A 27353-nucleotide genomic window follows, 5' to 3' on the forward strand; every position below is an offset into this window, starting at 1 on the left:
AGGTGGTAAATTAAAGTAAAGAGTATAGATGTATATTACATTTCCTAACTTTTTCCCCTTTTAAATCAATAATTGTCATTTTTTATCCATTTTTTCTGTTTTTTTAGTTCAAAAATCATTTTGTAAAATCTAAAAATATATATAAAAAAAGCTAAAATAAACATTGTTTTAGATTTATAAAAAACTGAATATTCGGGGCTTTTAATCCAGTTCTTTTAATCAATTTATAAAAAAAAAATCTAAATATTATATCTAAAATGGTTGACGTTAAAGCGGCCTGCGAACCAACCCGAGTCTGACACCCTTGTTCTAGATATCCTGTTTTTGATGGTTTTTCAGAGTGATTCAGAAGGAATCCATGTCCTACCTGGTAATGCTAAAGTTTTATAATATAAAGCGAACGCAAATTAGGACTGTGTATATGGAAACCACTGCATTTCACTAGCCAATCGAGAGCCAAGCTGGAAAGATTCCCAGGTTGGGATTAAACTCTGGACTGAGAATTACACTATAGATGTCCTAATCTGTATTCTGGTTTCGGACCATATCCGTCCTTCTGTCCGTAAACCAGCAGTGCTTATTTTGACCAATAGAGGAGCTCTCTTCAAAAAAAAAACCAAAACTTTTAAAAATAATGGCGTTCTCACCTGGTCTTTTTTCCATTTTTCTCCCTCGACTGCCACATAATCGAACCTTGGATATCAAAATGAGAATTTGCTTCTGGCATAGCGACTTGTTGCTTTTGGGGCACGGTTTGCGTTTGCTGGCAATCTGACGATTGGTCTGGGGGTCCTTGACCTCCCGACGTTGCCGAATCAGGGAGCTGGCAAGGGCGGCCATCTTGCTTCTGTAGCAGGCCCTGCCGGCAGCCCGTTGGCGCCCAGACGGTGGGGGGTACCGTGGGCCACCCCCCTGCCCGTTCACCCAGGGCGACGGAACAGCGCTACGGGGGTCCGGAGTTGGAGAACCGGGGGAAGATGAATTGTAGACAAGTTGAGGGTTTGAACCTTTAAAAAGACCCAAATTCAAACTTGTTGAAGATCCCAATCAGGTCAAACTGGTCTTGAATTATTGGGGTTAGTCTATCCCAGTGTGTCATTTTCTTATCCAATGGAATACCGGCACGGTCCAGCCGGGGTCTCCTTGAGCTCTGGTGAACTTTGACTCCACCATTAAGGAATCCTTAGATGCAAAGTCCCTGAAACAGACCCCCTTTCTGTCTTGGGGTATCAGTACTCCCCCGATTCCAGTCTTTGGCGCCCTCCCCGGATTCCCAATCCGGCAAGTGAGGATACGTAGACGCCAGACATCCGAGAGTCCTTCCAGAGGTGACTTTGACGGGGATCAAGCACCCCCGTAAGAGAGGATAGGATCAGATCGGGCTAACCTCAGTCCGAGTTGAACGCCGTGTCCTTCTGCCACGCTTGCTGCCTCGCGACCGGCAGAACGAGGGATGAATGAGAGGAACGAGACACTGGGGGTGAGGGAGGGGGGGAGAGAGTGAGGGAGATTGTGAGAGAGAGAGGGGGTGGGCGGTGGGAGTGGCTAGCTGGCAGGTATGCGGTCCATACAGTAGCTTGTAAAGGAAAGGACCTTTAAGATAGCTAAATCCGAAAGTTTCTGCTTTGTTTCTGTTTACTCTCGTTAGTCCGGGACCTTAAATGTCCTGAAAACAGGGGTGTTCATCCCAACTTATTTTTCATGTATATGCCGAAGCAACAGGTGGTGCTATAGCTTAGCGGAAATGCATTTTTATTCTTAAAATGGCTTTGGTTGTCTATATAAATATAGTGTTTAGACAGGACGGGATGTATTGTATTTTTTCGGATATAGGCTGTATTTGTAACTAAAAAAAAATGGCTTAATTAAGAGTATGGCTTATATGCGCATAAATGATTCTGAGCATTAAATATATATTACACTGCATTGTAGAAATGTACGAGTATGTCGAATACCGTATTTTCTCGCATATACGCCGTATTTGTAACTAAAAAATGGGCTAAATTAAGAGTACGGCTTATATGGGCATAAATGAGTACTTAATATATATGACACTTGATTGTAGAAATGTACCAGTATGTCCATTACCATATTTTCTCGCATATAAGCCGTATTTGTAACTAAAATCAATTGACTAAATTAAGAGTACGGCTTATATGCGCATAAATTAGCCTTAAATATATATCACACTCGATTGTAGAAATGTACCAGTATGACCATTACCGTATTTTCTCGCATTTATGCCCTATTTGTAACAAAAAAATGCAGTTTTGTGCATGTCAAGTCTAATTTATGCACATATAAGCCTCACCCTCAATTAAGTCATATTTTTTTTAGTTACAAATACGGTGTATACGCCAGAAAACACGGTAATCGACATACTCACACATTTCTACAAACCAGTATCATATATATTTAATGCTCTAAACTCATTTATACGCATATAAGCCATACTCTTAATTTAGTCCATTTTTTTTCGATTCACTCATCATTTTTTGTGCGTCAAATACGCGGGAAAATTCGGTAATTGAGCCACCCTCACAGTCTTGTGTGGTAAGCACACACGGTTGTCGGAAGACTCCATTAAAACGCTTCCCGGTGTTATTCATCTCGCGGAACAAGACAACTACAAGCCCGTGAAAACGCATCACAGATCCGATGAACGTCTCGCACTGCCGGTCGTAAATTCCAAAACCCTCATCTCCCGTGCTTTTGTTTGAGTGTGCAAGCTTGTTAACGTGACGTGGAGGGACTCGCAGAAGGCTGACAGATTTAAGAGGGCTTGGAATTGTGAGGCCAATGCGCTAGTTGAAGCTTATAAAATACATTAATACACATAAATACACAATAAAAGATATGGTGACTGTCATTACAGGGTCGGAAAAGTCGGAATTTGATGTTTACTAACAATATGAGTGACATTACTCGAGACAATATGGCCGATACGGTTATTTCTCTTCAAAATAGAGAAAATATAAACAGATAAAACGCTTTAAAAAATTATTTTGACGTCAATGAGTGAAATTCAACCAAAAAATTAACTGTATCTGGCATAAAATGTTTTTGAGTGACATCATGCAAAAAGTATTAACATACTCAGCATTAAAGTAAAAAGTATAAAGTACAAAGTCAAGTAAGTAAAGGAATGTATTAAGAAATATTAAATTGTATATTATACATATAAAAAAGCGCATCCGTTAACAGTACTTGAAACAGAAATAGCTAAAAAGGACTAAAGTGTTAACATACTCATCACTCATCATTAAAGTAAAAAGTATAAAATACAAAGTCAAGTAAAAAGGAATGTATTAAGAAATATTAAAATGTATATGATACATATAAAAAAGTGCATCCGTTAACAGTACATATGAAACGTAAACAGAAAAAAAGGACTAAAGTATTAACATATTCATCACTCGTCATTAAAGTAAAAAGTACACAGTCAAGTAAAAAGGAATGTATTAAGAAATATTAAAATGTAAATGATACATATAAAAAGTGCATCCGTTAACAATACATATGAAACAAACAGAAAAAAGGACTAAAGTATTAACATACTCATCATTAAAGTAAAAAGTATAAAGTACAAAGTCAAGTAAAAAGGAATGTATTAAGAAATATTAAAATGTATATTATACATATAAAAAAGCGCATCTGTTAACAGTACTTGAAACAGAAATAGCTAAAAAGGACTAAAGTGTTAACATACTCATCACTCATCATTAAAGTAAAAAGTATAAAATACAAAGTCAAGTAAAAAGGAATGTATTAAGAAATATTAAAATGTATATGATACATATAAAAAAAGTGCATCCGTTAACAGTACTTATGAAACGTAAACAGAAAAAAAGGACTAAAGTATTAACATACTCATCACTCGTCATTAAAGTAAAAAGTACACAGTAAAGTAAAAAGGAATGTATTAAGAAACATTAAATTGTATACGATACATATAAAAAAGTGCATCCGTTAACAGTACTTATGAAACATAAATAGACAAAAAAGGACTAAAGTATTAACATACTCAATGTATATAATCCCAATCAGGCTCATTAGAAAATGTAGGTGTACCTAAAGTTATGGCCAGTAATGCTGCTGTCTCAGGAGATAATGGCTAACAAGGGGATCCTCAAATCACCCCCAATTATTTTCCACTTTGACCGTAATGACGCTCGCTCGAATACGCACGCCATTACGCCACCATAAATCTCTCGGCGAGCCTCTCCGCTTTGCGTTCTTCAAATGGGGCGGATGAGGGGGAGGAGCATCTGTTTTTAGGGCGAGAACAGAATCCCCAATAGAGAGCAACCTAAGATTGCACATTAAGTACTACAATAACTTAACAGACAATTTTAATCAAGTTTTAACGCCATAACGCAAGACAATTTGGCCGATACTGTAATTTTGATCAAAATAGAGAAAATATTAACAAATAAAACGCAAAACAAAATATATTTTACGTCTTAGAATGAATATTCAAGTTAAAAAATAAACTTTATCTTGCATAAATGTGAAAATTGCTCGCTCAGGGTGCCGCTATCTTACTTAGGGATGACAAACTAGACTGTTAAGAACACACTTCCTGGTTGTACTGATCACCTGACTTCCTTTTTAAAATATACAATGCAACAGATGATCCTTTTGATTCATACAGTATCTCCGAAATACCATGTGTGATGATTTTTTTTAAAGTTTTTCCCTTCTAAGTAACACATTTGTACTCCCTATTAAAACCATGAATATTGAGATGAAAATTGTGTATCAGGGGGGGCTTATACGAGAGAAATTGTACAAATTCACGATTTTAAGGCAATTTTTAGGATATAGGTTTTATGCAGGAGAGGCTTATATGCGAAAAAGTATAGTATTAGTCAAAAATTAAAATTCGTACTCCAATTAAAACCATGAATGAACATGGAGGCAAAAATTGTGAATCAAGGGGCGGCTTATACGCGAGAAATTGTAAAAATCAACGATTTTAATGCAATTTTAAGGGGACAGCTTATACGAGAGGGCGGCTTATATGCGAGAGTTCCCAAACAGGCGGACTTAAAGGCCTTTTTTCCCACATTAATTAAATCTGCATGTAATTACAGTCGTTGAGAATCGAAGGCCAGTGCAGTCAAATTACTTTTTTTTGCTAATTTTTTACCCTTGAGGCCAAAACTAGTAAAAACCCAAAGCATTTTTTTTTCAGGATGTACAAAGCTTTTCTTTTTTTTTTGGCCTGGGATGTTCCGAGCAAATTATCAGTGGACAAGAAAGGCCGGCGACATGAATAATTAAACTCTAGTCTTCCGTTGTAGGATATAAAAGAATGTCAGAATTGTTTTCTTTTAGTTTTTTAGACGTATGTTCGAAAATCACCCAAAAAATCATTTTTTATATGTAATTTAAATAACATAAAACTAAATAATAGCATTCTACACTTTCTTACAATTGAAACTGAACATATATGCAAATTGTGCATTGTGCAAAATATGACATTAGATGGTCACAGTAGTAAAATGTTTAAAAAATAGCTCTAGTATACTTTAATTTGATTAAAATTGTCTGTTAAGTTATTGTAGTACTTAATGTGCAAACTTAGGTTGCTCTCTATTGGACAAAATAGACATTACAGTATCATTCAAACTTCTCATGATTAATTAACTGTTTTTTTTAGTGTTTAATAAGGATTTTTAATTATTTTATTTTTAAAACATCCAAATTTTTCTGATGTATGAGATTTTAAATTAAAACCTAGATTTAATTCCAGAAATTATATTTATTTAACAAGATCTTCCAAAATAAATCAGATAATCATAAAAATGTCATAAATTGACTGATTAAAAATAATTGAATTAATTTTTAATTAAATTAATTAAAACATTTTTATCTCCTGTTTTTTTAAAGTATTTTTTCAATTTAATACTGACATTTCCATGTCTTTTTCTCCTCAATAAAAACCAAAAACTTTGATACAAATGCTCATTTATTGAACACATTCAAATCAAACCAATTAATAAAAAGCCCTCCAAATAAAATGATAATAAATACATTTAATCTGTCGTGTTATAGCCCAACATTCGAATAGCCATAATAATTAGCACTTAAGTTCAGAAATATTGAAATGCATTTAGTAATTTTTGAGTAAAAAGCAGCAAATTGACAAAAAAAAACACATACTTTCATGCTATTACAGCAATTTATCAACTGTACGTTCATAATTTTTCTTCTTGAAATACCAACTTTGTGCACACGGGGGGTGCCGTAGCTTCACCACACACATGCACACAAGAGAGCACCCTCGACAATTCAGTAGTCAAAACATCCAACTTGTAGAGAAACAGCAGCGCGGTTAAAAAAAAACACAAAAATTAGTCACTTAGAAAAAGTATTTTCCATTTTTTTTAAACATTACATCACCACTTGGCAGTTTTTAATGATTTTCATTCATTTGTGTATGAATTATTTATCTGATATAAAAATTTTCAGTCTGATCCGACTCCTTGCACTGGCATATAATTTTTTTTTGTTAAAATGGCATTAAGATTAAAGAATGAAACTCATTAAGAGTGGAAATATTCCTCTTGATTTGAATCTGCTGTGCATTTTTGTTTGTCTTTGGTACGTTCGCTTATCCAACGACGCAAGAGAAATATTTCATAATAAAAGCATTCTCGGTACCTGAGGAAAAAAAAATTGAAAAAAAACATCAACCGGGAGTGAATTACAGTAATACCTTGACATATGAGTGCCCCAATGTACGAGAAATTTGAGATACGAGTAAAATTCTGCATTTTTTTTCCTGTTAGTCAGTGCAAATGGCAGAGCAATCACTAATATGAGAGTACTACTGAGTATATATATACTACTTCTTGTTGGCAGGTGGTTGTGCGTTTTCCTATTGTGAAACCAATTCCGTGTTTATTATATTGCAAAAGCAGGGGTCGTCTTATATTCAGGGTCATTTGTGTGCATCATTTTGGGAATATTTTGAAGGGAATACAAAAGCAATAGGTTGCATCTGAAAGTCAGGGTGGAGGCGGGGCCAATAGAGCCAATCTGGGAGAAGAAAGGTATCAAAATTTGAAAGAAAATTAGAATTAAGTTTAGTGTAAGGTTAGTTCAAACTTATTTTTGAGTGTTTTTGGATTGTAATCTAAGTTCATTTAAATTTGTTTCTGTTATGTTACAAGCGCATAGCCATGCAAAAAGTCTACTTTTAGTACTATTAAACACATTTTAGTACTGTTAAACCACTAGTTATTTGTTACATTGTTAATAGATGGCGAATTAGAACAAATCAAAATGTTTTTATAATCCAATATCCTGTTTTTGGTGTTTTTCTCAGAGGGTTGGAACAAATTAATTAGTTTTTAGTTCATTTCTATGGGAAAAGTTGATTTGAGTTACGAGTGAATCAACATACAACCTCATTCCCAGAACAAATTAAGCTCATATCTCGAGGTACCACTGTCTTTAGTTCATTTGTATGGGAAACATTAATTTGAGTTACGAGTAAATCAACATACGAGCTCATTCCCGGAACGAATTAAGCTCATATCTAGAGATAGCCACTGTCTTTAGTTCATTTCAATTGGGAAAAAGTTCATTTGACATAGCAGCTCTTTTCCAGAACGCATTAATCTCATATCTCAAGGTTTTACTGTATTCACCATAAACACACGTGGCAGGGTTACATTCAGTCCTATCATCCAGTGTTTGTCGGATATGGAGGCAGTGGTCCAAACATTCAGTAGAACTTATCGTCGATGCGGAAGTGCGGCCGGGTGACGTCATCCGGGTTAAGGAAAACCGAGATCGATTTCCCAGGGTTTTCAGTGACCAGTTGTTGCAAGCGTTGCGCCAACTTATCATCAGAAGGCGAAAGGACACCATTACCCGGGTGATGTCCTGGAGAACCATTAGCCACGCCCCCTAGCTCCTTCTTAAGTTGACCCGCCTGCTGGGCTTGATCCAGAGCGGCTCGCAGGTGCTCACTCGGGTCGGAGCGCACGTGGGCTAGTTTTCGGGCCACTAGCAGAGCCTGACCGTCGGTTAGATGCTCTAACATGTTGCACTGAGGCAGGAAGTAATTAGGGCAGTTTTTACTCAAGATGCAATGCGCCAAGTCGTCCAGCAGGCCTAGAAGAAGACGTCCGGGGGTGTCGGGGTCGGGGCAAGAGAGGAAAGCAGCCGGGAGACGGTCACAAGCCCAGAAGAGGAGAGTACGTAGATGGTAGAGGCTAAGACCCACACGGGGGCGGGCTAGAATCCGGGTTAGGACCGCCTTAGCTGCCTGGAAGGCTTGCGCCATTGGGAAGGGGATACACTTCTTCAATTGAACCTGATGGAAACAACCAATTAGAATTGTTTGTTGTTATTGTTAGCTTGGAGATAAAGTACCTCGCTACGGGAGAAGGCTAATCGCCATTCACGGTCAGGCCGACCGGCGAGTGGTGAGCAGCAGGGAAGTAGGTAGAATCCCGAAATGGCTTCTTCTTCTGTGATTTTGCCATCCCAGAAGTGGTTGGCTGTTAGCCAACCCTGAGCCACGGCTGGCCATCCTCGGAATGATACCACGGGAAGGAGGTCGTATAAAACTCGGCTGGATCCAGCCTGTGAAAGGATTTTTTTTGTAAGTAAGTAGAGTTGTGTTTTATATGTACATTTGCGGAAGAGTGTAAGGGAGGTTTGCAAGCAGAAGGCAAGTGTATTGGAGTAATTTCAAAATAAAATGAGGTTGAGAAAATGGGTTTTTAAAGGTATTTTGGGGGATTTTTGATATTATATTTTGGTTTTTTTGGGTATGTATATTGGAACTGGATGGGTTTCATAACCTGAAATGTTTATATGTGTTAAAGTGGTGGCTTGGGGGCCAAATCTGGTCCGTCGCATCATTTTGTGTGGTCCGGGAAAGTAAATCATGAGTGCTGACTTTCTGTTTTATGATCAAATTCAAATGAAGAGTATAGATGTAGATTAAATGTCCTTATTATTCCCCATTTAAATCATTTATTGTCATTTTGTAATCATTTTTCTGTGTTTTTAGTTAAAAAATCAGTTTGTAAAATCTCAAAAAATATTTTTTAAAAAGCTAAAATAAACATTGTTTTAGATCTATAAAAAACGGAATATTCAGGGCTTTTATTCCAGTTCTTTTAATCCATTCATAAAAAAAAATCTAAATATTCTATCTAAAATGGTCCGGCCCACATAAAATCGACTTGACGTTAACACTCCTTATGTAGAAGTACCGCACCTGAAGTATGACAGTAGCAAGTGGCCCATTCCTCTCCAATCGTTCAGGGGAGGGAATCCCTCTCTGGGGGCTTCGCCTCAACTCCTCCACCGCCTCGCTCACGGCCCCCCAGAACCAATCTGTCACCAGAGTGGGTGAGAAATAGCACCCATCAAGTCCTTGAGGGGAGTCCAACGATGGAATCGAGCCTTTTCCTGAAACGCAAAAAGAAACCCTTAGAAATCCCTTCACTTTATTGGCCACAGATATAACCACACCCACCTTCGTCCTCGTCCTCCTCGGGAGGAAGTCCACTTTCCTCCTGGCAGCAGATACTCCACCGGGATAGAATGTTGGAGTCGCATAGGCGTAGGCTAAGCCACGAATGGCAAGGGGGCGAGTGCCTCATGTCCAGGGTGACCGGTTGGTTGCGGTCATGGAGTTTGAGGGCAGGGACCAGTAGGGTGAAATCCAGATCAAAATCAGCACCTTTGGCGTAATTGCCCAAGTCTTCTGGGTTCAGGTCCAAGACGCCTTCTCGGGCTCCGCCGGATAGGAGCAAGTACTCGTTGGCCACTGGGAGACGTTGATCCACCTTCTGGACTATGCCTAAGGGTTGTGTAGAAACAGCAGGATTTCATGAGACTAGTTTTTACCATCATGGATTGAGGTGCTCGGATGTTTGGTAGTTGGACGTTTGGTCGCCGGTCAAATGGAGTTTAATGTCTAAGTACTGTTTAATATCTAAGTACTGTTTGATATCTAAGTAGTTTAATATCTAAGTACTGTTTAATATCTAAGTACTGTTTAATATCTAAGTATTCTTTAATATCTAAGTACTGTTTAATATCTAAGTACCGTTTAATATCTAAGTACTGTTTGATATCTAAGTAGTTTAATATCTAAGTACTGTTTAATATCTAAGTACCGTTTAATATCTAAGTAATGTTTGATATCTAAGTAGTTTAATATCTAAGTAGTTTAATATCTAAGTAGTTTAATATCTAAGTAGTTTAATATCTAAGTAGTTTAATATTTAAGTACTGTTTAATATCTAAGTACTGTTTAATATCTAAGTACTGTTTAATATCTAAGTACCGTTTAATATCTAAGTACTGTTTGATATCTAAGTACTGTTTGATATCTAAGTAGTTTAATATCTAAGTACCGTTTAATATCTAAGTACTGTTTGATATCTAAGTAGTTTAATATCTAAGTACTGTTTCATATCTAAGTACTGTTTAATATCTAAGTACTGTTTAATATCTAAGTACCGTTTAATAGCTAAGTACTGTTTGATATCTAAGTAGTTTAATATCGAAGTACTGTTTCATATCTAAGTACTGTTTAATATTTAAGTACTGTTTAATATCTAAGTACTGTTTAATATCTAAGTACTGTTTAATTAGTACAATTGACTCGCGACCAAAAGGGACCAAAAGACCGTCAACCAAACGTCCAGTAACACATATTCAAGATCACCATAGCTCACCTAACATGTTAAAAATTAAATCTTTGGCCGTATGGACCTCCAAGGCCGTCTGGTCCCCGAAGCCGCCCTGCTCCAGCAGGACCAACTCGGACACTTGGCTGGACAGTTGTTCCAGCGTGGCGCCTGACCGGAAATCCACTTCAGGGAATTTCTTGCCAGGCGCCGACGAGCGAGGCGACACGGCACTTATCAAGGACTCCATCCGGAAAGCACTGTGGGTTGATAGTTTAAACCCCCATTGTTACCAAGCTACTACATAACAAAACACATAAAATACTTTGTTTTTACTTTTAGTTTTTTGTGTAACTAACACCCACTTAATTCCCAAGCTTGTCAAAAATCCAGAAAACACTAGAAAACACACTTAAAAGTTACTCAGATCAATATTTATTTAAAAAAAAAACCAAAGTAATCCAGGTTAGAAACATAACAGGGCCTAAATAATGAAGATCCCTTATTGCAGCCTCTAAGCTGCTAACAAGCTAATTAGCTTACAGAGTGTGCACATAACTGGGCGTTTTATGCCATTTTTTTAATAAAGTGTTGAGAAAGCTCTGGCTTCCTTTGGCTTGTCATGCTAATAACAACGTAAGCCCCCCTCATATGGGGGGCTTGTTTATTTCAGTAGCGAACTTAGCCACGTAGCCGGCTAGCTAACTTGACAGGTGGGGTGGTGACATGGAGGTATTTGGGGGTAGTTGACAGCCAACAAACCGCATAATCATGCAAAAAGTCCGCAATGGTAGACCGAAAATGACGCAAGGGAAGCCGGTAAGGGAGAAAGACGCCCCCGATGGGGGGAAACTACCTCGATTTCGGTTGCAAAGCAGTCCGCCCTCCTCAGCTGGCATCTCCAGCGGGTCCTCAGCGCCGCCCTCCCCGGAAAACAGCGTTCCTTAGCCGGGGAGGATCCAGGGATTAGTCGGGCAGGTGGGGGCTGCACTTTTTTGAACACCGTTTAATTCCTGGAACCATATTTTCATTTATATAATGCTACAAATTATTATTGTATGTAGTTTGGACTTTTTATCCGGGGATTTTTGATTTTTTTTATTGTTTACATGCCAAAAAAGTTGGGAAACATTAGTTTGGGGGAAACATTGAATACAAAAAAACGCAGTATTTTATTGCAAATAAAATGTTTTAATGAAGAAAATGTTTATGTTTAATATACATTTCATTTAATAGTAAATAACCCAGTATGCGATGTGAACATGATTTGGACGGCAATTGCCGTCAATGGTTTTGAAAGCTGAGAATTCGTAGTTTAAACGAATTGGACGTTTATTTTTGTTTATATTACCATAATATTTTTATATATATATACAAATACATTTTGGTGATGTATTCTGAGACTGTGAGAAAAATAAGTTGACAGGAAAAATATTAGTTTTGCACTTAGGCAAAAATGTGGGCAGCCCTATTTGTTTGAAGTGGTCATTTCAATGTCCGAATTTCGAGTTTTCTTTTGCATTTTCGGCGTGACGCATTAATGAAACGGGTTCGATTTTCAGCCAAGTCATGAACGAACAACAAGCAAAACGTGGCATTCATTTAAACTACCCGTAACTCTTCTTTAAAGACGCCGCGTGGCCAACGAGAGAATGACAAAGGCGAGTGATGTGACGCTGCGTTTAGCAGGAATTTTGCCTACAACCCTTCGTTTTGCTCGCTTTTTTTCCGCGATTTGGTTAGAAAATAACGTCGTGGGGTTCGAACCTGCATCACACGCAAATGTTTCTGCATTTGCCGTCACCAGGTGAGCCCAAGAAATCGGGGTTGTAAAACTACATTTACAAAATAAACATACAGGTGGGAATAAAAAAAAAATGCACTTCCTAATTTCAACCACAGGAGGGCATCGTTTTGAATTTAATGCTTTTATTGTCATAGTTTTAATGTGATTTAAAGCTTCACCATAATGTCCACAAATAATAACAATAAATCAAAATAATCAACAATAAATAATAAATCAATAACAATAGATAAGCAATAAATCAGTAATAACAATAAATAAACAATACATCAATAATAACAATAAATAATCGACAATAACAATAAATATTCAATACATCAAGACTAACAATACATAATCAATAAATCAATGATAACAATAAATAATCAATAACAATAAATACTCAATACACTAATAAAAACAATAAATAATCAATAATAACAATAAATAATCACTAAATCAATAATATTAAATAATCACTACATCAATAATACAAAATATTCACTAAATCAATAATACAAAATAATCACTAATCAATAATCACAAAATAATCCATGAATCAATAATAAAATAGTGAACAACATAAATAATCATGAATAAATAATCAATAAAAACAGTCAACATAAGAAATTAGTAGTCACGATATATTACTCAACAAATGTCAACAAACAAAAACAACACAACAAAAAGTAGCCAACAATTTTGATTAGTTAACCTCATAGACAAAAACACTCATTGTGATTGGTTGTCACAATCTATACAAGCTCTAAATCCTAATGCCCCTAAATTCAAAGTTGTCCCCACTTTTTTTGTTCAGGATGTTTTTTTGGGACAGCTGCCCTTTCACCGATGACGATGACGACGACGTTCCGCTTTGCAGGTACGTGCAACGTCGTCGCATTCGTCGCCACTAAAATCTTTTCCACCGCTTTTTCTTCTAGTTGTCAGGGCATCAATCTCACCAGCTGCCGCTACGATAGCGGTACGTTTCAAAACAAAACACAAGCACTAAATAATAAGCAACAATAATTAAAAATCATTGCCTGTTTTTTTATTATCAGTCCGTCGTGCTGCGGAGAAACTAGGCATAAAAGAAGCAAAGGCCGGGGAGGATTGGACGCTGTTTTGGACTGACGCCCGTCCTTGTGAAGAGAAATTTAAAGAAATGAAACCCTACCAGGTAATTCTACAACATCCCATTGACTATAACCCTCATAAAACATGATTTCTGACTTTTTGAGTGTGTATGTTAAGATTCTCTCTCTATCTCTGTCCAAACCGTGCAACGTAGAGAGTTAAATTTTTTTGTGGTGGTCAGAAACGGTTGTCGGATTCTAATAGCCATTGCATTTTTTCATTAAAAAAAAAATTAAGCACAAAAATTGACATTTTGGTTTAAATAAATGGTCCTACCACCTATTTTTGTTGTTCATCCCTTGCAGAAAATCAACCATTTGCCATCCATGACTGAAATCTGCCATAAAAATTCACTGGCCACCAACTGGAAGCACATGCTCAAGTTTTTCCCTGAAGACTACAACATTTTCCCCAGAACTTGGACTTTTCCCATTGAGTGTGTTAGCATTTTCTCTGTCGTTTTTGCCCATTACGACACACTCACTTTATTTTTTTGTTTTCCAACTCATAGGTACGGCCTTTTCAAAACATACGCTAGAGACAAAGACAAATGCTACATTTGCAAACCCAACGCGGGAAGTCAAGGTAAAGGTATCTCCATTTTTACGTCGTGGGATAAAGTTCAACCGGAGCAGGATATGATCTGCCAGGAATACATCGATAAGGTGAGCCTAGCACGATGTTTGAATCCAGGGGGCGCTCTTGAGCTTTGCCGTATTACCCCTTGTTAGCCTCTGCTAATCGACGGATTCAAGTTTGATATGCGGATATATGTGCTGGTGACTTCTTGTTACCCGTGGAGGATCTACATGTACAACGAGGGTCTCGCCCGGTTTTGCACCATCAAGTACGAAGAGCCCACTGATGAAAATGTGGTAAGTGCGGGGGGTGATTTGAATCATTGGACAATATCAATTTTATTTTATTTTTTTAAATGTCTTGTCTTTTTTTTGGCAGAATAACAAGTATATGCATTTAACCAACTTTACCATCAACAAGGACAGCGAGACGTTTGTCCATGATGAAAAGACGGGGAGCAAACGGTATATTTGTCAGCTGTTTTGATCACTACAGAAGATATTGTAGGCTTTTTGGGGGTCTTTTTTGCTGCTTAATAAGGTAAATTGGGGTGTCTTTAAAATATGAAATGTTTTTTTAATGTGACCCATGGGAGTTATTTTTAATGGTATTTTATTACATGGGATAAAAATAGTTTAAATATACCATATCATATAAATAGCTAAATAAATATAAAATATAATTTAAATATCTATATAAATATAATATAAATATCTAAATAAATATAAAATATAATATAAATATCTAAATAAATATAAAAGATAATATAAATATCTGAATAGATATAAAATATAATATCAATATCTAAATAAATATAAAATATAATATAAATATCTAAATAAATATAAAATATAATATAAATAGCTAAATAACTATAAAATATAATATAAATAGCTAAATAAATATAAAATATAATATAAATATCTAAATACATTTAAAATATAGTAAAAATATCTAAATACATATAAAATATAATATACATATCCAAATACATATAAAATATAATATACATATCCAAATACATATTATAAATATCTAAATACATATAAAATGTAAAATATAATTTTAAAAACTACCATCTTTTCTGGACTATATGCTGTAATTTTTCTTCATATTTTTTTTCTTCATTTTTCTAGAAAGTTATCGACTCTAAGGAAGCAGTTGACATCCAACTACAAAAACACAGAGAAGATCTGGAGCAACATCGAAGACGCTATCGTAAAAACACTGGTTCTGGCTCACTCCCGTATCCAACATGGCTACACCACCCTCTTCTCCAAACACGTGGTGGGCAGCGGCTGCTTCCAGATTCTAGGCTTTGACGTGCTACTGGACGAGCAATTCAGGCCTTGGGTCCTCGAGGTTAGCATATTGCCAAAATCAATTGCAATCATAGGGATGAACATTTTTTGTTTTCACCCATTTAGGTGAATCACTCTCCAGATTTTTCCACCCTGCTTCCACTGGACTGCGATGTCAAGGATGCTTTGCTTTACGATACTTTGGTTCTCATCAACTTGGCGCCTTTTGACCGATGCCGGATGATCAAGGAGGAGAAGCGTAAGGTGGAGGAACGCATGAAACAAAACATGCGCATCGAAGAGAGGTCAGATTAACACGTGACACAGTTCTCATGTGCCACTAGGGCAGGGGTGGGCAAACTTTTGGGCCTTGGGAGGGCCATATTGACTTAAAAAAAATTGACAGATGGGCCGAGTCAGCACAAGATACGATACATATAAAAAAGTGCATCTGTTAACAGTACATATGAAACATAAACAGAAAGGACTAAAGTATTAACATACTCATCACTCATCATTAAAGTATAAAGTACAAAGTAAAGTAAAAATGAATGTCTTAAGAAATTAAAGAATTTGTAAGCAGAGGCATTTGTAATTAGAGTCATTTGTAAGTAGAAGTATTTGTGGGTAGAAGTATTTGTGAGTAGACTTTTTTATGATTAGAGGGATTTGTCAGTAGAGGTATTTGTGAGTAGAGGTATTTGTGAGTAGAGGTATTTGTGAGTAGAGGTATTAGTGAGTAGAGGTATTTGTGAGTAGAGGTATTTGTGAGTAGAGTTATTTGTGAGTAGAGGTATTTGTGAGTAGAGGTATTTGTGAGTAGAGGTATTAGTGAGTAGAGGTATTTGTGAGTAGAGGTTTTTGTGAGTAGAGGTTTTTGTGAGTAGAGGTTTTTGTGAGTAGAGGTATTTATAAGTAGAGGTATTTATAAGTAGGGGTATTTGTGAGCAGAGGTATTTGTGAGTAGAGGTATCTGTGTAGAGGTATCTCTGTGTAGAGGTACCTGTGAGTAGAGGTATTTGTAAGTAGAGGTATTGGTGAGTAGAGGTATTTGTAAAAATAGGTAAAGGTATAAAGTACATAGTAAAGTAAAAAGGAATGTATTAAGAAATTAAAGTTTTAGTAAGTAGAGGCATTTGTAAGTAGAAGTATTTGTGAGTAGAGGAATTTTTAAATAGAGGTATTTGTAAGTAGCGGTATGACCACATAAACCAAATTTCCCCTTCCCAGGCTGGAAAATGAACAACAGCGCCGAGCCACCATGGTGGAGGAGATGGAGAGCTACGAAGACGAACACCTGGGCAACTTCATGAGGATCTACCCCAGCGAGGGAAACGAGAAATACGACAAGTACTTAAAAGTGGAGGACAGGCTCTACAAGAACAAAAACAACGACTACACCGCTTAAAATTGATGACAAATAAACTCAGCAGTATTTATACCAGATTATTTTGCTATCTTTCCCTGACATGGGTTCTGGATATTAAGCAGGGGGCGGAGCTAAAGAGGGGGCGGTCCGATTGGGAAAGGGGGAGGGGCTTTATTTGTACGGATATATCACATCGTCTTTGCTTATTCTGTAGACGACCTGATTGGATGGTAGGACTTGTTTTTTATTTATTTTTCATTTAAAGCATGTACCTTAATTAATATTGGGCTATTTTAAATAGGGATTCTAAAATAAAGGATTATACGTAGGGCAGTTATGAGCCGGTTTAATAGTTAATCCGGTTTTGGCTGACCATGCCAGTGTTGATATTGGAAAGCCACTCGCGTATTTTCCGGATTATAACGCTATAGATATACACAACAGTAATAAAAACTACAGTTTTTGTGACAGGATGATGTACAATTAATGTTATTTATCCCGTAGAAGCAAAAATTTCAACACAAAAACGTCCAACTTGTGAGATCTCGCCGCTGAATTTTGCCATGCAAGGATGGAATCTGCACTTTTCAAGGTTCTTCATGGTTTTATTAGTCTCGTTGTGGCCCCCCTGGGTTGGGGGGGCCTCGTTTCGGGTTGGGGTCGTGGGCCCCTGGGAGTGCGACCCTATTTTCGCTAAGTCCCTCCCCCATGTGGCGGCACAACTGGCTGTAAACCACATCAATAGGGATCCCATTTTGTCCCAAGCTGCTACTTTTGACTACACGGTTCTCCATGTAAGTACTAACGATTCATGGTTGGTTTTGGTGTCCACATCCTAATTAGGTCATCCATCTTTTTTTTCAGGAGCCGTGTGTGACCTCCAAAGGTCTGGAGAAGTTTGTGGCGTTCCACACCAAAGCCTCGGCTTTCATCGGACCGGCCAATCCGGGTTATTGTGATGCTGCTTCCATGCTGAGCAAAAGTTGGAATAAGGTGAAATGAGTTCAAATTAGTCATTTTGTAAGTAGAGGTGGTTTTTAGAATGTGGTTCTACTTATGAAATATCCATGTTACAAAACAAGTCATAGAGCCAATGCATTTTGTGAGTAGAGGTTCCACTGTACTCTAAATTTTAGAGTACAATACCTCTATTTACAAAATGCATTGGTTTCATGACTTGTTTCGTAACGTGAATATTTGTAAGTAGAATGTATTTTGTAAGTACAGGATCCACTGTACTCTAGAATTTAGTTTACACTACTCTAGAATTTAGAGTATACTGTACTCTAGAATTTATAGTACAGTGGAACCTCGATTTACAAAACACGTAATGGAACCAATGCATTTTGTAAGTAGAGGTGCCACTGTACTCTAAATTCTAGTGTACACTGTACTCTAAATTCTAGTGTACACTGTACTCTAAATTCTAGAGTACACTGTACTCTAAATTCTAGAGTACACTGTACTCTAAATTTTAGAGTACACTGTACTCTAAATTTTAGAGTACACTACTCTAAATCCTAGAATACACTGTACTCTAAATCCTAGAGTACACTGTACTCTAAATTATAGAGTACAGTGTACTCTAAATTTTAAAGTACAGTGGCACCTCTACTTACAAAATGCATTGGTTCCATTACATGTTTGATAACTTGAATTTTTCATAAGTAGAATTTATTTGGTAAGTAGAGGTGCCACTGTACTCTAAATTTTAGAGTAAAGTCAAAGTTAAAGTTGTACTCTAAAATTTAGAGTACAGTGGTACATCGACTTACAAAATACACTCTACTTACAAAAAATCCAAGTTACAAAACAAGTCATGGAACCAATGAATTTTGTAAGTAGAGGTACTGTACTAAACTTTAGTGTACAGTACCTCTACATCCAAAATACATTGGTTTCATGACTTATTTTGTCAGTAAATGTGCTATTAGTACTCTAAAAGTACAGTAACACCTGTACTTACAAAATTTGATGGTTCCATGACTTGTTTTGTAACTTGAATTTTTCGTAAGTACAATTTATTTTGTAAGTAGAGGTGCCACTGTGTTTTTGTATGTAGAAACATTTGTAAGTAGAATCACTGTATACATCCTTCAGGCATTGTTGGCATGGGGTTGCCCCGGCTCCGATTTGGAGCGCATCCGGAGCCACCCGACCTTCACCCGCTCCATGCCCCGCCCCTCTTGGGTGATCTCAAGAATCCTGCGATACTTCCGCTGGGCTCACGTGGGAATCATCTCTGCCTCTGATGACCTCTGGGTGGAAACAGCCAACAAGGTATGGAACGTCTCGAAATAAGGTCTACTATGACTCATTGGTTTCAAAATTTCGCATTGCGCCTCCTGCAGGTGGCCGAATCGCTCCGCGCCGACGCTTTCCAAGTCCGAATCCTCGGCGTTATGGAGAATACTCCTCACAGTATTCGGAGGACTCTGGCTAAAGTCCGTAAGATGAGAGAAATACGAGGTGGGTTTCTATGGTGACCTTTAGTAGTAGTAGTAGTAGTACTAATATTTCCAATTTTTGTCTTAGCACTGATCCTCTGCATGCACTCGGCGTTGAATGGAGGCGAGCTCCAGAAACTCCTGTTGGAGACGGCCTACGACATGCGGATGATTGACGGCTCCCTGGTTTTGGTTCCCTACGACACCCTCCTCTACAGTTTGCCGTACCGGAACCTGAGCTATCCGGCCTTGAAGAGCAACAGCAAATTGCTGCGGGCCTACTATGCCGTGCTTACCGTCACTGTGGATTCGCCCCACCTGTCGTTTTTTCAGGCCTATGGGGATGCTGTCCAAAAGGGGGAGGTGGCCAGGGTTCTTAAACCCCAGCAGGTGAACACAATAACGTGGAATTAAGATTTGGATGAGATGAGATTTTTGTAGAATGTATTATCATAGGTTAGATGAGATTATTATAGAATAGATCATTGTAGATTGGATTATCCTAGATTAGATTATCATAGATTAGATTATCATAGATTAGACTATCATAGATTAGATTATCATAGATTATATTATCATAGATTAGACTTTTTTAGATTAGATTATCATAGATTAGATTATCATAGATTAGACTCATAGATTAGATTATCATAGATTAGATTATTATAGAATAGGTGATCATAGATTAGTTGAGATTATAGAATATATTGTCATAGATGAGATTTACTATAGAATAGATTATCACAGATGAGATTATTATAGAATAGATTATCATAGATGAGATTATTATAGAATAGATCATATTTTAGAATAGATTATTATAGATTAGTTGAGATTTTTATAGGATATATTATCAAGATTATATTATAGAGAATCATAGATGAGATTAGAGAATATAATTTCATAGATTATATAATCATGGATTATATTGGATATTCATAGATTAGATTAAAGTCAAATTAATATAATAAAGTCCACATTATCTTAATTTATAGTCAGTAGGAGAAATCAACAATATATTTCTTTAGGTGTCTCCCTTTTTCGGCACCATCTACAACTCCGTCGTCCTCCTCGCCCACGCCGTCCAGCGGGTCCGACGTTCCAAGGAATGGATGTCTGGCGGGAATATCGCACGACAAGTGGGCCGCCACAGCTTTCAGGTTAGCATCTGTTCACAAAATCTAACCTTAAAAACAACATAAAATAGCGACTGTTTCAATCCACAGGGCTTCAGTCATCCCCTCAAATCGGACGCCGCGGGAAATATTCTATTGGACTACGTCGTCCTGGACACCGATGGGGTCTCCGCTGAGCTGGCGCCCACCCACAGGTAAACCGTGGTTTTTCCCTCGTTTCCACCATGTCGTCTAAAACGAGTCTGTTCCCGAGGCTCCACATGGAAACGGATTCGGTTCACTTCCTGGGTCGAGATATTCACTTTCCTGGCGGTTCGGGTCCCGGGCGGGATGCCTCCTGTTGGTTCACTCCTGGTATCATCTGCTCTGCAGGTGAGCTTCTTGTAGCCATCTCATAAATTAGAGGAGATTATCATAGATGAAATTATTATAGAATATGTTATCATAGATGAGATTATTGTAGAATAGATTATCATAGATAATATTATTATAGAATAGATTATCATAGATGAGATTATTGTAGAATAGAATATAGATGAGATTATTATAGAATAGATTATCATAGATGAGATTATTACAGAATAGATAATATAATAATAATATATATTATAATATATTATAGATGAGAATATTATAGAATATATTATAGATGATATGATAGAATAGATTATCATAGATGAGATCATTATAGAATAGATTATCATAGATAAGATTATTGTAAAATAAATTATCATAGATGAGATTATTGTAGAATAGAATATAGATGAGATTATTATAGAATAGATTATCATAGATTATATTATTGTAGAATAGTATATAATGGATTAGATTATTATAGAATACATATATCATATACTGGATGAGATTATACAATATATTATATTTAATATTATCGAATATATTATATATGATATTATCAAATATATTATCATAGATTAGATAATATAGAATATATTATTACAGATTAGATAATGTTATAGAATATATTATAGATTAGATGAAATTATTCTAGAATATATTATCATAAATTAGATGAGATTGTTATAAAATAGATTATTTTATTTTAGATTATATTGGATTGGATTGAAGCCATCTCATAAATCCACCTAAGAATCTTGAGAAGCTTTTTGTGTGTCTTCACAGGGGTTGATATTTTTTCCACCCTCGGCATCGTGCTCGGAGCAATCGGCGCCTGCGTGCTAGCATTAGCCTCGCTATATTTTGTCAGGTGAGTCCAGTACCAACGGAACAAGTCCGAGAAGTAAATAAATATTCTATTCATGTTTCCTAGGCGACGGCTTAACCAGATTCGGCTGGTCCGGGGACCAAATAAGATTCTGCTGACTCTAGAGGACGTCACCTTCATCAACCCATCGCTTAGCAAGGTTTGGTGGGTTTTCTTTGGGGTTCAGGACTGTGGGAACATAAAGGGGGGATTTTTTTCAGAAGCTGAGCCTGGATGATAGCAGGGCTAGCGGCGCTAAGAGCATGTCGGATTGTAGTCACATGTCGCCCATCTCCACCCAGTCGCCCGCCACGTATGAGAATTCCAACGTTGTCATTTTGGAGGTGAGTATCATAAAAAAAACATGTTTTTTTATATTGCAAAAGTTGTTTTTAATTAATTTCTTTGGGAAACCTTCATTTGAGTTACGAGTAAATCAACATACGAGCTCAGTCCCGGAACGCATTAAGCTCATATCTCGAGGCACCACTGTATTTGGGGTCGTCTTATACTCGGGTCACTTCTTGTTGATTTTGGGTAACAAAATAAGAAGTTTAGTTAGCATTTTTGGTGCTAAGCGTCCAATTCATTGTGATTGGAAGAAGAGAATGAACTCAATTCTGGTCCAAAAATATATGGACACATAGACACTTTTCTAATAGAATCCCTTTGTTTTGTTATTTTAAACATTTTTAAAATTTCATCATACACAACACTGGTGTCATTGGTTAATATTGTGTCCACTAGGGGGACTGGGCTTGGCTTAAGAGACTTCCATGTGGCTCATTTAACAACATCAACCCCAAAACGAGTGATTTGTTTGAACTGGTAAGCATTGATAAAACATGGCAGAACAAAATGGTGCCGACTGACACTGACATGATGATGATGATGGTGATGAAGATGAAGGACATGCGGCATGAGAACATCAACCCGTTCCTCGGCTTCTTCCTGGACTGCGGCGTGTTCGCCATCGTCACAGAATTCTGCTCGCGGGGAAGCCTGGAAGATCTGCTTCTTAACGAGGACGTTAAATTGGACTGGATGTTCAAGTCTTCCCTACTGCTGGATTTGATTAAGGTCAGTTGAGTTTGACAACAAATTTCAATTGGCACATTTTTTTCCCGAGGGATTATGGGGAGAAAAAAAGGAGTTGTAACAGTAAGTACTATAATGACAAGAAAAAAGGGAGTTATAACAGTGAGTACTATAATGACAAGAAAAAAATAGTTATAACAGTAAGTACTATAATGACAAGAAAAAAGTAGTTATAACAGTAAGTACTATAATGACAAAAAAGTAGTTATATCAGTAAGTACTATAATGACAAAAAAGTAGTTATAACAGTAAGTACTATAATGACAAGAAAAAAGTAGTTATAACAGTAAGTACTATAATGACAAAAAAGTAGTTATAACAGTAAGTACTATAATGACAAGAAAAAACAGTAGATGCTGTAATTTATGGAGTTTTTGGAGTTTTACTTATGAATCAGTGGCAAAAATCTGACTTATTTTTCCCCGAATTTTCCAGGGGATGAAATACCTCCACCACTGCGGGGTCTCACACTCCCACCTGAAATCTCGCAACTGCGTGGTAGATGGACGCTTCGTGTTAAAAATCACAGACTACGGCTACAACGCCGTTGTGGAAGCTCAGAAGTTCCCCCATGTGGAGCCCCCCGCCGAAGGTAAGCATGCAAATGGGGGTCTTCGTCCTCCTCCCTCGAATTGAGACATCCTCCCACCCTGCAGAACTCCTGTGGACCGCCCCCGAGCTCCTAAGAGCCCCACAGCCTGGGCTCCGCGGGACCAAGCCTGGAGACGTGTACAGCTTCGCCATCATCACGCAAGAAGTGGTTGTTCGGGGGCCTCCATTTTGCACGATGGATCTGTCGCCCTCAGGTGGACACTTAGAGGATCTTCTCGACAGACGATTTAAAAAATATATATATATTTTTTTACAGATGTGATCGAGAAGCTACGCAAACCGCCACCGTTGTGCCGACCCGCCGTGAGTTTGGACTGCGCGCCATTTGAGTGCATCCAGCTGATGAAACGATGCTGGAACGAACAGCCGGAAAAGAGACCCAACTTTGAGGAGATATTTGACCAGGTAGCCATTTTTTTATTTGAGTTCAATTGAATTCACTGCTTCTATTGTCTTTCAATTGCTTCCCTTAAGAATGATTGCAATTTCCCTTATTAAGCAGTAGAATGGGTCATTTGCGCCCTCTTGTGGATAATTGGGGTATTACATCTCCCATAGTAGTGGCGGTGGAACTATTTAAGCAATGCAGGGCACATTTTCATATGGTTTATTTATTTTAAGACATTAATAATCCACATTCTTATCATTTTATTTATTATTTTTGTGTGTTTATAACATTTTTCACCCAAAATTGGCACACTTTGACCAATTGCCCTCTGGCGGACACTTGAGGGTATTACATCTACCATAGTAGTGGCAATGGAACTATTTAACCAAAGCAGGGCACATTTTCATATGATTTATTTATTTTAAGACATTAATAAACAATGTCCTTATCATTTTATTATTATTTTTGTGTGTCTATCACATTTTTCACCCAAAATTGGGACCTTTTGACCAATTGTTGTAGTTCAAAGACATCAACAAAGGCAAGAAAACCAACATCATCGACTCCATGTTACGGATGCTGGAGCAATACTCGTCCAACCTGGAAGAACTGATCCGAGAACGAACCGAGGAACTGGAGATTGAAAAGCAGAAAACAGAGAAGCTCCTCACCCAAATGCTCCCCCCGTGAGACCCCCCAACACCAACGCAGCAGCCCCCATTGCAGAAACAAAAATTCTCCATTCTCCGCAGATCCGTAGCCGAGACCTTGAAAATAGGCGGCGCCGTGGTACCCGAACACTTTGACAGCGTGTCACTCTACTTCAGCGACATCGTGGGTTTCACCACCATCTCGGCCAATAGCGAGCCCATTGAGGTGGTCGCCCTCCTCAACAGCCTCTACACCCTCTTCGACGCCATCATTGGAAACCACGACGTCTACAAGGTGCTTATGTTGCACCCACACATTTTCTTATTGCTTAAAAAGACAGGGAGAAATAGTCACACAGTGATTAGTTGTATATACATGTACATATACATTTACATTTACATATACATATACATATACATTTACATATACATATACATATACATATACATATACATATACATATACATATACATATACATATACATATACATATACATATACATATACATATACATATACATATACATATACATATACATATACATGTACATGTACATGTACATGTACATGTACATGTACATATACATATACATATACATACACATACACATACACATACACATACACATACACAAATACTTTTCTTCAGCATGTCACACAATAGCGTCCTCTCTCACCCCCCAGGTGGAGACCATCGGCGACGCCTACATGGTAGCATCCGGCGTCCCCGTTCCCAACGGCAACCGGCATGTGGCGGAGATAGCCAATATGTCCCTGGACATCTTGAGCGCGGTGGGGACCTTCAAGATGAGACATATGCCCGATGTCCCTGTTAGGATCCGCATTGGACTCCACACAGGTGGGATATGGCGTATATGCCAGAAAATAAGCTTGGCCATGTAGGCCACACCCACTTCCCCCCCCCCCCCCCCCCATTTCTTCTGGTTGTGACATCACAACCAGAATGCATCGTTTGTAGTAAGCTACCACACCAGAACAGAAACCCTATGGATGGATAGCATGCTAATAGATTGCCCAGATATCCCAAATTGGCTCTTCTATCATTTACTGCAGTATTTCAAAGCACCTTCAAAAACTCCCATTGACGGCAATAGACGTCCAATCCATTTTTAAAGCATTTCCAGTCCATTTTTCATGTTTTTCTTTGTCCCTTAGGACCATGCGTGGCAGGAGTCGTGGGCCTGACCATGCCACGCTATTGCTTATTCGGGGACACCGTCAACACAGCCTCTCGCATGGAGTCCAGCGGACTACGTAAGTGTCGGCCATTTTGTTTAACAATGGGCTAACCCAGGAGTGGGCAAACTTTTGGGCCCGGGAGGTCACATTTACTTTAAAAATTTGACAGATGGGTCAGCACAAGATACATATAAAAAAGTGCATCCGTTAACAGTACATATAAAACATAAACAGACTAAAAAGGACAAAAGTATTAACATACTCATCATTAAAGTATAAAGTACAAAGTCAAGTAAGTAAAGGAATGTATTAAGAAATATTAAAATGATATTTCAAAAAAGATAGGGGGCTGCAAAACACGAAAAACAAATAAGAGTGGACACAGCTACTGCCACTGGCTTCCATGTGACAGCGCCATCTTGGGGATTAAAAAAACACAAGAAAATTAAAATAAATAAATAAATTTTAAAATTATTTGGAAAACGTTGGCGGGCCGGACTAAAACACCTTGCGGACCACATTCGGCCCGCGGGCCATGGTTTGCCCACCCCTAGTCTAACCGCTCAATTTGGCGGCTTTTCTTCAGCCTACAGGATCCACGTTCACCAGGACACCGTGAAAATCCTACGTCAGCTCAACTTGGGCTACAAGCTGGAGTTAAGGGGAAGGACAGAAGTCAAAGTACGGCACCCCCCACCCATCCGACGACGATTGACAATTAAGATATTCATTGTGTTTTATTTTGTAGGGGAAAGGGACCGAGGAGACCTATTGGCTTGTCGGAAAGGACGGCTTCACTAAACCTCTTCCTGTACCTCCAGAAATCAAATCCAGGTAAGTTTAATATGTATGGATGTTAAAAAAAATGGGCGGGCCTTAATGATGTTCGCTTGGTTCCATTAGGCAAATGGCCCACGGGCTGCAGATGGCCGAAATAGTCCAGTACAAGAAGCGGCAGGCCGAGAAGCAGCTTGCAGAGAAGAAAAACTGAGGTAATGTTATGCATTGTCAAAAAATGTATAACATTACTAGCTTGCTTTGGGAATGCTAGCCAAGTCATATGGACTAAACCATTTCAAACTGGGGGGGTGGTTCCCAATTTTGCAATTGCTACTAGGAACTCAGTTCTTCTACTTTTCAAGGTTTAAAAATATTTGTAACATAACATCAACTTTACATTTTACTTCCCGTGTCTACGCCCCTCAAAGTTGATATCCCAGTTCATTTTTTAAAGTGATACAACCCCATTTTTCTTCAGTGTGTCCACCAAGGAGCCAAAAGACCTGAGACGAGCTCTGTACAAGGCGGTGAGGAAGTTATCCCACATCCGGGCGGTAACGCAAACCTGTGAGGATGACAACGTCATCATGATGGCGCATCACTGAGCCAAGGCCGCCAGGGGGCGACTTCAAGATGTAGGCTTCCAGTTCAATGTTTCTACAGTGCAGGTGAATGTTGGGATTAGCCACTCAGCAAAGTGGGGATCTGTGGCAGTTTAGGTGACCCGACTCGCCCTAATTTACAACCACAACAATAGATGATATGAGATACGTTATGTATTTTTATTAAATTCAGTATTTTGAGCCAATAGAAGAGGACAACTGTGCCAACATATTAACACCAATGTAAATTGCACAAACCCTGAACCAGAAAAATAGAGAATGAATTGAAATAATAAAGTATTTCAACAAATTCATAATGAGAATTCTGATTATTGCAAAAAAATATATATTTTTAATTCAAATTTACATGTTAAT

The 27353-nt window shown here is 37.8% G+C and overlaps 4 protein-coding genes across 7 annotated transcripts in view; 2 read left to right on the forward strand and 2 right to left on the reverse strand.

The window, feature by feature from the left end:
* fgf11a (fibroblast growth factor 11a) overlaps positions 1-1426 on the reverse strand; it is a 33217-nt gene extending 31791 nt beyond the window's left edge. The window contains exon 1 of the mRNA XM_077742005.1: positions 648-1426. Within this exon, the coding sequence (XP_077598131.1) occupies positions 648-840 (193 nt within the window). The 5' untranslated portion in view covers positions 841-1426. The remainder of the gene's footprint in view (positions 1-647) is intronic.
* The window catches only part of LOC144213327 (tubulin polyglutamylase ttll6-like), a 69531-nt gene extending 52615 nt beyond the window's left edge, over positions 1-16916 (forward strand). The window contains exons 1-11 of one of the 3 annotated variants that reach the window (XM_077741733.1): positions 11446-11648; positions 13271-13333; positions 13395-13435; positions 13515-13633; positions 13896-14026; positions 14102-14255; positions 14322-14465; positions 14548-14633; positions 15306-15531; positions 15597-15775; positions 16701-16916. In XM_077741733.1, coding sequence (XP_077597859.1) covers positions 13272-13333; positions 13395-13435; positions 13515-13633; positions 13896-14026; positions 14102-14255; positions 14322-14465; positions 14548-14633; positions 15306-15531; positions 15597-15775; positions 16701-16878 — 1320 coding nt within the window. In that variant the 5' untranslated portion in view covers positions 11446-11648; position 13271 and the 3' untranslated portion in view covers positions 16879-16916. Of the gene's footprint in view, positions 1-11445; positions 11649-12192; positions 12478-13270; positions 13334-13394; positions 13436-13514; positions 13634-13895; positions 14027-14101; positions 14256-14321; positions 14466-14547; positions 14634-15305; positions 15532-15596; positions 15776-16700 lie in introns of those variants that run through there. The other 2 variants (XM_077741731.1, XM_077741732.1) reach the window with 2 other exon arrangements.
* Positions 5957-11680, reverse strand: tmem102 (transmembrane protein 102). Its single transcript, XM_077741730.1, has 6 exons — positions 11527-11680; positions 10719-10930; positions 9509-9835; positions 9248-9441; positions 8392-8604; positions 5957-8332 (listed from the first exon to the last, which is right to left on the reverse strand). Exons 2-6 carry the CDS (start codon positions 10918-10920, stop codon positions 7739-7741), a joined length of 1530 nt encoding a protein of 509 aa, XP_077597856.1. The 5' UTR covers positions 10921-10930; positions 11527-11680; the 3' UTR covers positions 5957-7738.
* A 106-nt stretch (positions 16917-17022) lies between the features above and the next one.
* On the forward strand, positions 17023-27288 carry gc2 (guanylyl cyclase 2). 2 transcript variants are annotated; one of them, XM_077741738.1, is made up of 24 exons: positions 17023-17069; positions 17344-17633; positions 17704-17832; positions 18940-19119; positions 19191-19308; positions 19375-19676; positions 20315-20446; positions 20513-20616; positions 20676-20794; positions 21566-21650; positions 21714-21807; positions 21869-21991; positions 22395-22475; positions 22551-22727; positions 23181-23337; positions 23402-23551; positions 23614-23762; positions 24268-24431; positions 24498-24690; positions 25081-25255; positions 25573-25671; positions 26183-26277; positions 26345-26430; positions 26855-27288. In XM_077741738.1, exons 2-24 carry the CDS (start codon positions 17403-17405, stop codon positions 26979-26981), a joined length of 3270 nt encoding a protein of 1089 aa, XP_077597864.1. In that variant the 5' UTR covers positions 17023-17069; positions 17344-17402; the 3' UTR covers positions 26982-27288. The 2 variants fall into 2 exon arrangements, with proteins under 2 accessions (XP_077597864.1, XP_077597865.1); XM_077741739.1 differs by adding an exon at positions 26500-26588 and having other exon boundaries at positions 17026-17633.
* The last annotated feature ends 65 nt before the right edge of the window (positions 27289-27353 follow it).

The sequence above is a fragment of the Stigmatopora nigra genome, chromosome 20, assembly GCF_051989575.1.
Source record: "Stigmatopora nigra isolate UIUO_SnigA chromosome 20, RoL_Snig_1.1, whole genome shotgun sequence".
Lineage (NCBI taxonomy): Eukaryota > Metazoa > Chordata > Actinopteri > Syngnathiformes > Syngnathidae > Stigmatopora > Stigmatopora nigra.

Bases quoted from the DNA above. Each gene is read 5' to 3' on its own strand.
- tmem102 (XM_077741730.1), bottom strand. From the start codon at position 10,920: ATGGAGTCCTTGATAAGTGCCGTGTCGCCTCGCTCGTCGGCGCCTGGC. The intron at 9,442-9,508 runs GTGGGTGTGGTT...TTTGCGTTTCAG, and splicing joins CGAGGAGGACGAGGACGAAG to GAAAAGGCTCGATTCCATCG. The intron at 8,333-8,391 runs GTACTTTATCTC...TGTTTCCATCAG, and splicing joins TAGCCTTCTCCCGTAGCGAG to GTTCAATTGAAGAAGTGTAT.
- gc2 (XM_077741738.1), top strand. From the start codon at position 17,403: ATGCAAGGATGGAATCTGCACTTTTCAAGGTTCTTCATGGTTTTATTA. The intron at 23,338-23,401 runs GTAAGCATGCAA...CCCACCCTGCAG, and splicing joins TGTGGAGCCCCCCGCCGAAG to AACTCCTGTGGACCGCCCCC. The intron at 24,432-24,497 runs GTGAGACCCCCC...CATTCTCCGCAG, and splicing joins CTCACCCAAATGCTCCCCCC to ATCCGTAGCCGAGACCTTGA.